Source organism: Schistocerca serialis, chromosome 9 (assembly GCF_023864345.2).
Source record: "Schistocerca serialis cubense isolate TAMUIC-IGC-003099 chromosome 9, iqSchSeri2.2, whole genome shotgun sequence".
NCBI classification, from domain to species: Eukaryota; Metazoa; Arthropoda; class Insecta; order Orthoptera; family Acrididae; genus Schistocerca; species Schistocerca serialis.
Window position 1 is genome coordinate 212,318,226 of NC_064646.1, and position 16,509 is coordinate 212,334,734.

Below are 16,509 nucleotides of genomic sequence, written 5' to 3' on the forward strand. Positions count from 1 at the left end.
TGTCTGCCAGCCATGCAGCAGCCGCGTCACCTAAGCGGCCAGCCAGCCAGCGGCCGCTAGACTTGGACTCAGTGCTCATTTGAATGTCACCGTGTTCACATGTCGTGCTTTGTCAACTTGCTCAGTGATGTACATGTTTTGTGTCGTTTTGAAATATATGTGTTTGACTTGACGTCATAACAGATGGCCCACAGGTTTAAAAGCCACTGATGAAAATTAGTAAACAGCAGGTACATTTAAAGCTTTCAACATGGTAAACCACTGAACTGTTCTCAGCACTACTTGAATACTATGGCAGAAGGGGGTTAACAAATGAATGGATTTGTTCACTTCTCAGTGGCCGCAAACAGAAAGTGGCATTAGACACATGGGTGAAAAGGTAATGTGTTAATGGTCTGGATGTGCATGTTGAATGTCATAGAGTAATTCTATTTGCTGATGACACAACCATATTCATAAAACCAGCAAAAATGATGATATGCAATATGAAGTAAACACTATTACAGATCAACTAAGTAAATGATTAGCTATGAATCAGCATGTAATAAACAACAGAAAAACAGTAGCATTAAATTTTCATAACTGTCGAACCAACACCTTGCATTATCCAGGTATCACCATCAACCAACAACACATTGTGAATAAAGAAGTAACATAATATTTTGCCATTTGGATTCAAAGTCATCTAAAATGAGTAAAACATATTGAACACATTAATACTAAGCAGAGTACAAGCTGCTATCTTTTAAGGGCTCTAAAGGGATGTATAAATGAACAAGCTCTAATGTCTGCCTATTATGCATATTTTAATGCATGTTTAAAATATGGACTCATTTTCTGGAGAGAGTCACAGCAGCTCTAGGGACTTCCAGAATCCAAAATAGAGAAATTAGGATTATTACAGGTAGCAGAGCTAGACAATCATCTAAACCAACATTTAAAACTCTGAAAGTGCTACCACTACCAAGCATCTTTATTCTTGACACACTAAAGTATATTTAAAAAAAAAAGTAACTGGAATGGTAACAGTATTAGAAAAACATGTGACTTACATAATCATAACTGTGGTGTCACTGCCAGACACCACACTTGCTAGGTGGTAGCTTTTAAATTGGCCGCGGTCCGGTAGTATACGTCGGACCCGCGTGTCGCCACTGTCAGTGATCGCAGACCGAGCGCCACCACACGGCAGGTCTAGAGAGACTTACTAGCACTCGCCACAGTTGTACAGCCGACGTTGCTAGGAAAGGTTCACTGAGAATTACGCTCTCATTTGCCGAGACGATAGTTAGCATAGCCTTCAGCTAAGTCAATTGCTACGACCTAGCAAGTTGCCAATTATCCTTTGCTATGTATCTAATGAAGCATGTACAGTAACAAGACCAATGTTCACCAATTGTGGATTAAAGTTAAGTATTCCAGCAGCTACATACTTTTCTTTATAGCATTTATTACGTATCCTGTTTCAGACCTCACGCCAACCTGCGTGAGTATAAGTGCGTGCCTTTCAGTTACCCGTCACTGTGGATTGGCTGTCTTGCCAGTCCACAACAATAACACTTAATTAAAAGGTAACTTGCATTTACTCCCAGCCAATAAAAGTCTGTATGAGAAAGGTATATTCTATATGGGACAAAAACTATTCAGTAAGTTGACAAATGACGTAAAATGCCTGCTAAATACTAATGCTTTCAAAAGATGTGTTAGAAAATGTCTGCAATCCACTGCTCCTATTCAGTAAGTAAATACTTTAACTACAATAAGTATACAGATCTGTATATAGCATGTAGAACTATATAAATCTTGGAAACTGTTCTCTGCAATGACTAGAGTTAAGTCCAATATAATTTTGTACATTGTGCTACATGCGATCAAAGAACTAAATAAATAAATAAATAAAAATAATCAATTTTTGAAACTGTGATGAAAATGGTTAAATAAAAAAAATCTACTAATCAAGCAGTGGAAGGAGAATACACATATAAAGGTATTTAAATTTGCAAGTTTTCTGAGTTAATTGCCCTTTCTTGTAGCAGAAGGGTGAAGGAAAAGGAAGAGGGGAAAATAAAATCGACCAGAGAAGCCTAATCACATGGGATGAGAAGGAAAGACTGATTACTGGGGTCCACACTGGACAATGGTTGAAAATCTGAGAGTTTAAAGGTGGAAAATAGGGTTATATGCAAGTCTAAGATTACTGCCAAAACATTAAGCATGAGTTAATGACAGCAGAAAGTTAAGTACATTGTACGTGATAGAGTTGGGAGGTAGAGGGGAAAATGAAAGATATGGAAAACTAAAAGGAAGTGAAAAAATAAGTGCTGAGAATGAAAAAATTAAGGCTAGGTGGATAGCGAGAACCAATTGTTGTGACACCAGTTTCTGCCTCTGGAATTCTGAGAAACTGATGTCTGGGGGAAAACTCCAGATGGCATATGTGGTGAAACGGGCACTGGGGTCACAACTGTCATGTTGTAGAGCATGCTCTGCAGCAGGGTATTGTGTGTTACCAGTGTACACCCTCTGTCTATATGCATTCATCCTAACTGATAACTTGGTGGTACTCACGCAAATGTAAAAGGCAGAACAGTGTATGCATAACAAATGGCGTATGACTTGTGTCATACACAGATGGCTCTCCCTTTTGTAGTATAGTTGGAGGGTGCATAGGACAAATCTTAAAACAGCGATGGTTACAAGAGTTGGAGCCATAGTGTAGGGAAATGGGTGAAGAAGGAGCATAGGGTCTGACAAGGATATTGTGGAGATTGGGAGGGTGACAAAATGCAATTCTAAGTGTGGCAGGTAAGAGGTCAGACAAAATGGACCTCATTTCATAGCATGATTTTAGGAAGTCACAGTCTTATCAAAGTAACTGATTAACATATTCAATGCCAGTATAATACTAACTGACAAGAGATGCACTCCTAAAAAACAACATTTCTATCATTTTGATCATTGTTATCCTTCCCATGTCAGGGTCCCAACACATCTCATCAGGGCAAGCCTGAAGTTACTTTTACTTCTGCCAATGACTTGTGAAACACTTCCTTTTCTGTTGCATTACCTTCTTTACATTTAAAGAGAAACATTCTAAGCAATTCACCACTGAAATTAAATGTTACATGAATTTCCATAGTTCATGGCACCCTTCTAACAAGGTCAATACTAACATCATGCAAATTATTTCCATGGGGCAGATGAGTGCTCAAAGAATAACATGAAAATAAATTTCATGGCCATCTTTATTTGATGTTCTCTGCAGAAAAGGCATTATTGTTCATGAGTACCAGGTTCTATAATAAAGTGAATGAAAACTTTTGTTGTTCTAGAATTCAGATTTATTTTTCTTCATTCCTTGGTCAGACTTTCGTCTTAAATCAACACAAAACTGATTTCCATTAAAAAGTCATATGTTGCAAAATAACTGGCGATCACATTTTTTGAAACTTCATAACTAGTGAAGGATCATTTCATAGCATGAAAAATTATTGTAATCAACTTGAAACAATTTAGCCAGACATAAGATCTGTCTACAAATAAGTAAGGAACTGAACTGCACTGTCATAACTGAACTGCAGACAGAGAGCTAAGGAATTGTGTTCTGGTGTGATTTTAACAACTCTATATTATTTACAATTACATGCTAGAACATTTGAGTAACCCCTAATGTTATTTAAATTATTTTAATTGCATCTCTTTTTTAATAAAACTATAAATTTAAATAAAATGATATGTTTTCTTGTGCAGAAAAATCAAAGAACTGAAACAGTGACCATAGTTATTTTTAATTACCGGTATTGCAATTGTATGTTGGAATGATCAAAATATTTAAATTTTAAAAGTTGATTATTTCTGTACAAATTGATTTTTTAACAAAATAAAATTTTTACTGACAGGAGGATGATGAGGATCTTTTAAACTGATATGTGACAAACTATTTTTATAATTTTTAGCTTTCAACCAAATGTTCGTAATACACTTTGTTTCACAATAATGTTATGGAGTTTTTCATTAAATAAAAATATTTTTTTGTTAAGTCAATTTCATTTCCATAATCAAAAGGTAAATATTTAAGTAATGAATAATAAATTGTGGCCATGAACAACTTAAAATTTCATGGTTTCACAAGTTTACGTGATATTTGCTATGGCTTCAGCAAATTAAATAATGGAAAGCTATAGTGTTTTTGACATATATTTATCGTTGTAATTATGTCCACATTAATTTTCCTCTATTTTCAACTGAAATTACTAGGATCACTAGCTGTGAGACATATAATATCTACTTATTGTTACCGACAGGAATGTTCATATTAATTATAAAAGGTAAATAAAATTATTGTTCTTGTATAAGCTCAAATCTATTATATGCATCAACAGACAACATGTATCATGTATTATAAAACTTAAATAGTTTCAAACACTACAAAACCAAAAGTGGCATCGATTTTTCATTTTGGGGAACTGACCTAAACTCGGGGTACTTTACCGTTCCCATCCAAGATAACATGCTGCATCATCGCTATCAAGAAACCCTCAGTCCAGTCACAAATTTTGTTTGATTTGCCATAAAACGGTACTTTAATTAATAATCATTGGTGTCATAACAAGTCAACTACTGTTCAGAACTCAAGAAATAATGATCCACAGCATTCAGGATTCATTTCAGAAAAGGGCACATTAGATTTCACATGATATGTTTTTGGAATCCATTCTGGTTGACTTGGAGGAGGTCATTCACTTTGAGGTTACTCACTATGTTTGTATTCAGAATATGGTAAGATTTTATTAGGTTGGTGCACAAGTTGGTAGTGTTTTGCATGTGGGTATTCCTTTTGATATTGGTATATTTATTGATTGTCATTTTTTATTTGTAGTTCCTTATTGCTGTTTGATTTTACATACTGTCATTTTGTCATTTGGGGACAGTGAGGAGCTGTGGATATTAGAAAATGGAGTACCAAGTGGAGAAACCAGAACATTCCCTACGTACCCTTCTGTTTGGGTCCAATACACGGGTGACAGCAGCAGAGTCAGTCCGAAACATTTGTGTCATGTCTGGGGATAATGCTATTGTACAGAGCATGGTAAGAAAATGGTTTTCTCATTTGAAGGAGGATTGTTTTGATGTTAGTGACAATTCACATTCAGGAAGACATTTGATGTTTGATGAAGATCGTTTAAATGCTTTAATCCACTCGAGAACTGGCAAATTTGATGAACTGTGATTATTCCACCATCATGCGACATTTGCATGCAATGGGTAGGGTACAAAAATTGGGTGTATGGATATTACATGCTCCAAGCAAAAATCACAAAACTCAAAGGGTGACCATTTGTGCATCTCTGCTTGCTCTTCATTAATTGGCTTGTGAACAACACCATCATTGCTATCCTACATTGTTACTGGGGATGAGAAATGCTGTCTTTATGATAACATAAAGAAAAAAAGCACAAACAAAGCACCAACTCCCTGTATAAAGACACCTGCACATCCATAAAAAATAATATTGTGCATCTGGTGGAACAGCAAAGGTGTGTTGTACTATAAATTGCTTACCTGAGGTGTAGCCATCACTGCTGACATTTATTGTCAATAACTGAGATGTCTTGCAGATGCAATCCAAGAGCAACAACCAGGAAAACTGCGTGATGTGATGCTACTCTGTGATAGTGCCCACCAGCATTCTGTGAGACTGACAAAAAACGCTATTCAGTAGTTGTGTTGGAAAGTCATCCACACCCATCTTATTCACCTGATCCTTCACTCTCAGATTTTCACCTTTTCTGCTCTCTATCAAACAGCCTTCAAGGAACATCCTTTCCAGATGAAAATGCACTCCGAACAAGGCTCAATGAATTCTTTGCCTCAAAACCATATGATTTCTACAGTCACAAAATCAAAATGTGCTTGTGGCATTGGCAGACTGTTGTAAATAGTGAAGGAGAATACAACTGATGACTGAAGTTTCTGCTGTGTGTATCTGTCGTGTTTATTGCCATATGGAAAAATGTTGCAAACTAATGCATCAACCCACTAATAATCCAAAGCATGTGTTTTATTCTAAAACAACCAAGAGTAGGAGCAATGTTGGAGATCTGACAAAGAGGTTAGAAAACAAACTCAAAACTAACATCTGGCTGTATAATACCATACCATCACTGATGACTTGTCTAGCAGTACAATATCATACCATCACTGAGAACTTGATACATGTGTCTTTGACCATCCAGCTGAAAAATAAACCATTCACCTTTGAAAAGTGGAGACATCATAGTTTAGTGGGAAAGTGTGCGAAAATAAAGTCAAGGGAAAAATGGCAGATCAGTAACTAAGCCACCTCCCACTATGCAAGAATGTTTCTACATCACAGTTCAAGCTGATCAGCCACCCATTTTATATTTTGTGACAGAAACATCCAATTTTCTTTTGCAGTATTCTACATGTACATAAAACTTTAACACAGAAACTATATATTGTAGAGTTTATGTGAAAATTATAACCATATGAAAAAATCTTTTATATCTTTCTTCAGATTGGATATGCAGCCCATATTGCTGGTGCTCTTGCTGGATTACTTGTTGGTGTCAACGTTTTGCGCAATCTTCAGGTGAAGCCTTGGGAGAAAGTTCTTCGGTGGACATGTTTTGTCCTTTATTTTATTCTGATGATTGGTGCTATTATCTGGAATGCAGCATTTCCTGACTACTTCCCAGTGTCTTACTACAGAAATTAGTGTCCTACTATTAAATTTTTTTATGAAAATGAAGGGTTTTTAGATACATAATGTTATAGCAAAACTTGTATTAAGAGACACTGTTTTTTCCACTAAAGTTTTTCTACCACAGTCTCAGTATTAAAATTCATAACAACTGGCATTGTTATGAGTGTATGCAGTCTGTATCAAGACTATCATGTGCATATCTCAATGTCCTAGGTTACTGTCTACTTTCGTACATAATACTGAACTGGCTTCACATTTTATTGTTGGTACAAATTAAATGATGCAGCCATAAATAACTGTTAATGCTTGATGACTTCTCTTCAACAGGCATGGCTTTACAAACGGTCTGTTGTAATAATTTTATTCAACTATTAAACAGCGAACAGTATTTACATGTGTAACATGTTTCCCAATGTTGTTAAATTAAGTTCCATGACAGGTCTGTGATTACATCTATTTTTATATTAGAGTTCATTTATTTGTCAGAATATAGAAACAGTAATAAGAAAATCCTTGAGCCACTATGACACTGATTGATAGCAAATTTTCATCATGAGAATATGTTTTTGTCATCAAACTGTTTTTAACTATTTTTTCAAAAGTATTGAACTGTCCATAGCATAGGTGGGCTGCTAGAGTGTGCAAATGACTTGTGAAACTAAAATGTGTGAATTTTGGATTCCTCACATAACCTGGAAGAGTGAAATGATTGATTACAGTGCATTCATTTTTGTATACTTTACATGCATGTACGGCATTGTCTAGCTATTGGTGTACATGTCCCTTAGATGTGCTGACATTAAGTACTATATTCAAACTGTGCATGCATCTACAAGTGGGCAGTCATAATTGACATTTGAATGGTGTGAATCAAGATTATAATTTTTAGTTGCATTTGAAGCACGAAAGTTTGTTATACCTACCTTACACTGGAATTCATCTCTGATGTACCTCATGCCACCCTTCTTGTACCTGTTTTATTGGTTATTCATTTTGTGAAATATATTCATAATGTGTGTTGTGGATTCAGTGTTTTACCAATAATTTATGCTTGCCTTTTGAGAACTTTTAATTTTATGAATAGAAATAAACACATACAAAAAGGAAGGAGAGATAAATTGTAAATATAGATTTATATGAAAGCACATTTTGGATCAACAGACCAGAGTTGGATCCTGAAGAAAGTATGTACATTCTATTGTACTGTCTGATTAAAATGTTTTCTACTTTCCAACAGCTTCACCAAGTTAATTTACTTTCCATTCTGTGTCACCATAATCTGATTTTCTGCCTCCCATTTATCTCATTCTCCCTCATTTCTTCTACAAAATTTTCCTTATTTTCACAGATTACAGTTTTCCATCTTCACTGCAGTGTGCTTCACATCCTCTTCTGTAAAATGCATTAACATCTTTAATCCAGACTTCCAACCTAAAATGCACTGTTTCCAATGTTTATATATCTGTATTAGTTTGGTGTACTTACATATTTTTTATTTATTTATTTTCCATCCTTAAAATCTTGAATTTCATTATATGTCAACATATATTGACACATTTGGAGCAATTATTCATATTTTATTGCTGTTATTTAACTAAAGATCAAAGATTAATACCCTGGAGTAAGAAAGTTTCATTGGCCAGAAAACGTAAAAGTACGTCGATTTCGTTTCCCAAGACGACCAATGGAAGAGGGAGCAGAGCTCAACTAAACTAAGAAGGAAACCAGAAGAGCAAGAAATAAAAGCAGTCTTGTGGAATACAGAAGGAGTAAAAAGTGCTCTTAACCTAACACCAACAGACATTCTGCAAAACTCGGATCTTGCAATTCTAACAGAAACCTTCCTGATAGACAGCTGGCAACATAAAGATTTCTATAATTATCACCTAATGGCAAAGAAGGGAGAAAGAGGATGACCCATGGGAGGAATATCTATTCTACTGAAACCATGGATGAAGCCCACCAAAAAAATCATAAAACAAGAAAATAGTATGCTAGTAGAAGCAGCAAACATAAATATAATTGCAGCCTATTTTAAACCGCACACAAATGCTGTAGAAATAATTGACGAAATAGTCACACTCATCAAACAATGCGACAGCAAACCCACCATTATTGCAGGTGATCTCAACTGCAGAATAGACACAGAAAACTATAAAACAAAACTAGTCGTTGAAACCCTAGAAGAAGATGGTTTCACCCTACTTAACGATAGACAGATACCTACATACATATCCCACAATGGGAAAAGCACCATTGATATCGCATTAACAAGAGGAGACATAGAAGGAAGTGTTCAACCAATATGGCATGACTCCATTACTCCTATACGAAAGCACATTCCAATGAAGATAAAAATAAATATCGTCATGTCACCGCCAGCAAGAAAGACCCACCAAATCACACAAAGAAAAATTGATATAGAAAAATTAACAAACCAGCAAGAACAATTAACACAAATAGAAACTTTCATAGAGGAAGGAGACGTTGACAAAGCAACAGACCAAAAAGAAGAACTCCTAAAAAATTCAGTGATACAAACAATCCCCAAAACAAGGACGGCCAAAAGATGGTTCGATGCTGAATGCTACAGCAAAAAGAACACTGTTCTAAGAACCCTCCACAGACTAAGAAACCAGCATGATGAGGAAACATACAAACTATACACAGAAGAGAGGAGAATCTACAAAAAACTAATAGATGAGAAGAAAAAAGAATACATAGAAAGAGAGGCAAAAAAAAGAAGCACATGAAGCAGAGAAAGACCCATATATAGCAGCAAGACCAAGAAAAATGACTCATACACCAAATATAGACCTGAAGGAATGGGAAGACTACTTCAGTAAGATACTGAACAAACGAGGACTCAGAACACCCCCAAAGAAAGAGAAACAACAAACTAAGGAAAAAGACAATACATGGGAGCCCCTAATGGTTCAAATGGCTCTGAGCACTATGGGACTCAACTGCTGAGGTCATAAGTCCCCTAGAACTTAGAACTACTTAAACCTAACTAACCTAAGGACAACACACACATCCATGCCCGAGGCAGGATTCGAACCTGCGACCATAGCGGTTGCACGGTTCCAGACTGTAGCGCCAGAACCGCTCGGCCACCAGTGGCCAGCTGGGAGCCCCTAAATGAAGAAGACGTGAAAGAAGTAATAAAAGCACTGAAGAACAAAAAAAGCAGCAGGACCTGATAAAATATATAATGAACATATAAAAGACGCAAAAGGGGCCCTCCAACACATATGGACCAAACTGTTTAACAAATGCCTGGAACTCGGAAGAATTCTGACACAATGGAGACACTCGACAATAAAAGTTCTCTACAAAGGTACAGGAGACCCAATGGACCCAAACAAGTACAGAGGCATAGCCATGGAAAATACTCAATTCAAGATGTTTTCAAAGATAATAACACAAAACATCCAAGCCCCTGTGGACAGTCATCTCCCAGAACGACAAATGGGTTTCAGATCTGGAAGATCAACACTTACGGCAGTCAGGCTTCTTCTAAACAACATCGATGAAGTGCTACAAAAGAAACAAATGTTCTACACAGTGTTCATAGACTTTACCAAAGCCTTTGACCTGTTGGAAAGAGAGCTCATAATCTGAAAACTGGAAAATACAATGGGAGAAGATAGCATATGGGCAAGAATAGTCAAGTCAATACTCGAATACAACTTAATTACAATATCAGACAACCTCTCTTTTTCAAACCCCATTCTGCAATCGAACAGAGTCTTACAGGGTGACCCAATGAGCCCTTTGCTGTACATTCTTGCCACTGAAGAAGTACTCCGAATTGGAGAAAATGAAGAAGATGTGTATGTATATGCATACGCTGACAACATAGTCGTAGGTTCAACAGATATACAGAAGCTGCAGAGAATAATTGAGAAAATAGACAGATGGTGCAATGAACACAAACTACACATAAACATAACAAAGACAGAGATGGTAATTTTCAGAAAAGGAGGCAAAACACCCAAGAATGTGGAAATCATCAGAGGACAAAAAATAAAAATTTCATCAGACTTTAAATACCTAGGAGTGACATTGCAACCAACAGCCAAATGCTTCACAAAACATACAACAGAATGTGCAGCCCAAGCAATAATAGCAATACAGGACATCAAAAACATCCGCCTACTTAGTCTAGAAACAGCCATGAAATTATTCAACACAAAAATCTTGCCAATCCTGGCCTATGGGATGGAGGTTATATGGGACCACGTGACAGAAAAAAATCTAGAAACACTAGAAAAGGTAAAATCAACCTATCTAAAAAGAGCACTAGGTCTCTCAAAGACAACAAGATCTAGACTAGTGTGCCTGCTAGCGAGAGAGACATTCTTAATTGAAGACATCAGACTTCGATATATGATGCCACACACCAGAGCTTCCAGAAAGCAACTGAAGATCATGGAGGACAAACGAGAAAAAATATGGTCGGAGTTCTATGGCATCGAAGCAACGACAAACCGCTCATGGACAGCACCAAACTTCGAACAGCAACATGTCGTAACTAGACTTTCTATTCACGGCTTTCATCATCTAATCTGCAAAAACAAAACTTATCATGACCCAACTGCAACATGTGTATGTGAACTGTGTAATGAAGCCTGTGAACGATATCACATAGAACTGTGCAGTAAAAGAGTGAAATCAATTAATGAATATGCAAAAATGTAAAAATAAATGTAAAATGTTAAGCAAAGTAACTGTATATGGCTATTTGGCTGCAATTTTATTAATAATTTTCCTGATAAAATTTTCAGCTGATAATAATCACTGGTGGTGAACCCCTGCATCTTTTCCTCCTTAATTTATCTTTGCCCATAGTATAAGACACTTTTATTTTAGTTACATCATTTTGTGCCTCACAATTGTCTTTGTGTTGTATTTTTTAAACATCCAAACTTAAAATTTGGATTATAATCATTTCATGTCAGTGTTACGTAAAAGCCCCAAGCCATATACAAAAGTACAGAAACAATTGACCTGTACACCCGTTATGTACAAATATCAACTCACATACTTTTCAGAGAAATTTTATACGTGTAAAATATTTACTCTTTGTCATTAGTAATTGATTTATCTGAAAGTGCACAGATACTAATTGTTTAATTAAAGATTTTGGAACAGTTTATCTCCCAGGAAACATTAAATAAACAAATGCTCTGCATTGTCTGCATCCATTACACATAAAAAGTTATCACAGACTGGCCTGTGAGTCACAGCTTATAAAAAAGTCAGTTATGAAAATTTGGCAGTGCAAATTATTTCCTACCGCTTTTATGTGACACTATCAGTAACATAATCTGTATGGACAAGAGGTAGAACAATCATCTCATTACAACACCTTTGAAGACTCTTACCTGAAATCACTTTTCTCTCATTCATTGCAGTTAGTCACATTTTCACACAGATTGTGGGAAGTTTCAGTACTGTAGCATAATTTCCTCTTTAACTGAGTGACACATTCTTTCATTCAGTCATTAATTTACTAATTGTATTCTGTTGATACTATCTTGAATGAGAAACTTACATGATGCTGAAAAAGTAATGTTTTATATTAACAAAGAGAAACGGCTGTTACCAACTAAGAATGAATTTTCAGTCCACAGTGGAGTGAATGCTGATTTGAAACTTACTGGCAGATTAAAACTTTGTGCCAGACTAGGCCTCAAACCTGGGACCTTCCCTTTCACAGGCAAGTGCTCTACCAACTGTCCCATCCAAGCATTGCTCACTATCTCTCCTCACGGCTTTACTTCAGCCAGTACCTTTCTCCTGCATTCCAAACTTCACAGAAGTCCACATACATGCCTTGTGAGACTTGAATTCCAGGAAGAAAAGAGACTGCAGAGAAGTGGCTTAGCCACAACTTAGGAGATTTTTTCGAACCAATTTTCACTTTCCAGCAGAAGGGACAATGACCTGAAACTTCCAGTCAGAATTCCTGGGAATTTTTTAGAATTCCAGGAATTTTTCATTGTTTTAGATTTCAGTTAAATTTTTGTAATTTTGACTAGTAAGAACCAATACTCTAACAAGGGATATTACTGTATGCCCTCTACTGCAGAATAATACTGCAGCAATAAAACATGAATGAGAGAAAAAAACGAAAATAAGACTTAAGTTGCAAAGGAAATGTGAAATCTACAACAACAAAACACAGTACTCACATTTGCCTTTACAAATGTCTGCTTGTGTCTGTATATGTGCGGATGGATATGTGTGTGTGTGTGTGTGTGTGTGTGGTGTGTGTGTGTGTGTGTGTGTGTGTGCGTGTGCGAGTGTATACCTGTCCTTTTTTCCCCGTAAGGTAAGTCTTTCCGCTCCTGGGATTGGAATGACTCCTTACCATCTCCCTTAAAACCCACATCCTTTCGTCTTTCCCTCTCCTTCCCTCTTTCCTGATGAAGCAACCGTTGGTTGCGAAAGCTTGAATTTTGTGTGTGTGTTTGTGTTTGTTTGTGTGTCTATCAACTTGCCAGTGCTTTCGTTTGGTTTATTATTATTTTGTTTCCCAAAGATGATAAATTCGACTGCAAACAAGATGTGCAGTTAAGGCCCCATGGTATTTGTAATATGGACCCCCAGTATATTTAATGATTTTTTGCTCCAAGAAAAACAAAGAATTGCTTTTTAATTAAAATACATGTTTATTATGAAATACAAAACCATAAAAGTACAAAGTAGCACAGTACTAGCGACAGAAGTCACAAACATAGTCCTCTTTCTCTACCATGCACATTCGTTGCGAATAAAGAGCACATTAGGCATTGCACCCATAATTCACCACAAACATCATTTGGAAACTTCCCGTCACAGAATAGGCAAAGAGCACCGTCTTTATCTGGCTGTAGTTCACCAACCGGAAGGCCACATGAGGAATCACCAGAACCAGTTGAGAGTCCCATGACATCATCATCAACAGAATCTGAGTCATCACTGTCCATTTCTTCTTGCTTAATCAAAGTTTTCTTTAACTGTCAACTATTCTTACTAACGCCTCTTCCACTACCAGATGCACCACACCCTCTACCACGAGTTTGGGTTTGGGTTCCAGAACAAGGTGGCTGTGATATATCATAAGTCAAGTTCCTTTTGATAACTGTTAATTTCCCTCATCTGTGTCCATGGCCACAAAGATTAGCTGCAGCTTTTTTCTCTTCTATATAAGCTTCTTATTCATTTTTATATGGAGATCCTGTCACAAGACTAGCAACACCCGGTTTTCACCCACGAGACGATGTTTTCATCTTCTCAGGTATGGAATGGATATCGCTTGGAGGCACACTAAATGCAATTTTAATAGGCTCATTGGCATCAATTTTAATAGCATCAAGGTCCTCTTCAGTCTGAACTCTCTTTTTGGGTTCCTGTTGTTTCGGTTGGTCGGCAGGCTCAGGAATCGGGTCTTCTTCCCCAGTGTGAATTCATCATCTTGAAATATATTTCTTTCTAAGGGATAAATTCCTGTTACTCTAAACCCATTTACTGCATTAATGCTGGTTGTACACCAGAGGTAGGCCTTGCCAAAGAGACGCTATATCCTAGGGTCCAATAGGTTTGCTTTCATGGAGCATCCACTGATGAATATTCGCGCTTTAGTGAGTCTTAAGTGCACCCATAAAAGTACAATCCAGGGGTTGGAGTTTGTGTGTTGTGTGTGAAGGCAGTGACAAAATGATGATGAAGTTTTTTCTTGCCACATCAATTACATCAATATTTCTTACATGGGAGAAGTGACCATCAAGGATGAGTAGAATAGGCAAAGTCTCTGTTGGCTTTGTTTTTTTCAGCAAAATGTTTCAACCAGCCCATGAATAGGTTTGCTTGAGCCAAACCAGATGGGTGGGCTCTCCCAATTGACCCAAGAGGAGCACCTTTCATAAAAATGTCTGCCATATTCGTTCTCAGGAATATGAGCATCGGGGAAACATAAGAACCTCCTGCACTCATCGAACAAGATGAAGGTTGCTAGAGACCCACGCTCTGTAGCAATCAGAGAACAAATTTGGCATTTACCTTTTCTTGCAATTACTTGCAGTATCTTAGTCTGAACTACACTAAGGTCTGTTTCGTCAGTGTTCCATACATGATCTTCTGGATATTTATATTTCTGGTATTCAGCTTGAAGTAAGTTGTAGAATGAGTTAACTCTCTCACAGGTAAAGCTTGAGCATACTTAATTCCAGTTGGCTTTCTAGTTGAAAGCTCATCTTGATGATATCGAAGAAAATGATCAAGCCAAGCCCTTCCAGCAATTTCATTTTTGAAGTTTCTTGCAATTCCATTCATAACTGCAAGTTGGCAGGCCATTTTTCGAACATCCATATGAGTAAAACCATAGAATTTGGCCTCCATATGCTGTAAGCAACCCACTAGTTCACTTTCTAGGGCTACTGGTAGAGCTGGTTTTCTTCTAAGCTTTTTAGTTTCAACATCTGCCATCTGTGAGGTATTAGTCTCACACACATACCAGCGCATAGTTGTTTTTGGGACAGTAAAATGTTTCCGTGCTTTCTTAACTCCCATCGTTTTGCCTATGACAGCAGACACTGCCTCTCACATTTTATTTTTATCCCATAACTGCCTTTTGGGGGTTGGTTTAGGTGCCAGATTAGTCCTAGGCATCTGGAAACAAAAATAAAACATTTTACGGACTGCTTGTAATGTGGACTCTGGGGTCCATATTACAGTCACCTACACCTTGTAAACTCATGTAAACAACTTAAAAACAAAATAATAGCACACCTTTTAATCTATTTGAAAGTGTTGCCAATAATTTCTAGGTTGTATGCATGGTGCTTACATCTAAGTATTGACCAATAATGGTACGTTAATAAAGTGAAATTCACATACCTCTCAAAGTTTTGAACAGGGGCTTGAAAAATATAACCTCACTGTCACCCAACCACTGAACTGACCTGCTTCCAGCGCTCCTACAGGCCAGTGCGGATACTAGTAGACTAGTTCCAGCTATCACCACTAGAGTTCAGCTAAATTTTATTAAGATATTAAGGGGGGCCATATTTGTTGCAGGGGCCATATTACCACCACTTCCTCTACTGGTACTGTACTCCAAGACAAGTTACATCTGCATTTGAATGCGTGAACATGCACTTTGAGCCAAATTATGTATTTTAATGTGGTTCACAAAATTATGATGCTCTTGGATTATCCTCTAATGACTTGTTTCTTTTATGACATAATGTAAAAGCTTTTAATGTTTTACATGAATGTACATGCAAGCTTTCTGTTATAAAATAAATAAGATAAATAAATAAAATAAATAAATATGTTGTTATTTTAAATATGTTAATTATTCTATCTGTATGATGGTGATTGTGATTGCAATTGTGTTCGCTTATCTGGAACGTGGACGTTTGATTATTCGTTATCAGACGCTTGACAATGGCTTTTTCGTAAAGGCAATGTTACTCGTAGTTGACCGTGAAATAAAACTGAATAATCGGACTTCGTAATTAAATCGTTTCCAAAGACTGCTGCGGTAGGTGCGGACTCATAATCTAAATCTCAATATTACAATAATTTGCCAGCCATGCCAATACGTCGTACAGAGGTGATTGTCTACTAAACATGAAAAAGTTACACAGTTAGTTAAATCAGATATATTCAATGATAAGCCTACAGTTCATAATCCTACTTACTTTTATAAATATAATTCTTTACATAATCGAGTGCCTAGTGTGGTTGCAACTCGCAGTATTCTTCTATAACATGAAATATGGTGGTGT

The 16,509-nt window shown here is 36.7% G+C and overlaps 1 protein-coding gene across 1 annotated transcript in view; it reads left to right on the plus strand.

The window, feature by feature from the left end:
* The window catches only part of LOC126419493 (rhomboid-related protein 2-like), a 71,176-nt gene extending 64,437 nt beyond the window's left edge, over positions 1-6,739 (plus strand). The window contains exon 7 of the mRNA XM_050086682.1: positions 6,539-6,739. Within this exon, the coding sequence (XP_049942639.1) occupies positions 6,539-6,739 (201 nt within the window). The remainder of the gene's footprint in view (positions 1-6,538) is intronic.
* The last annotated feature ends 9,770 nt before the right edge of the window (positions 6,740-16,509 follow it).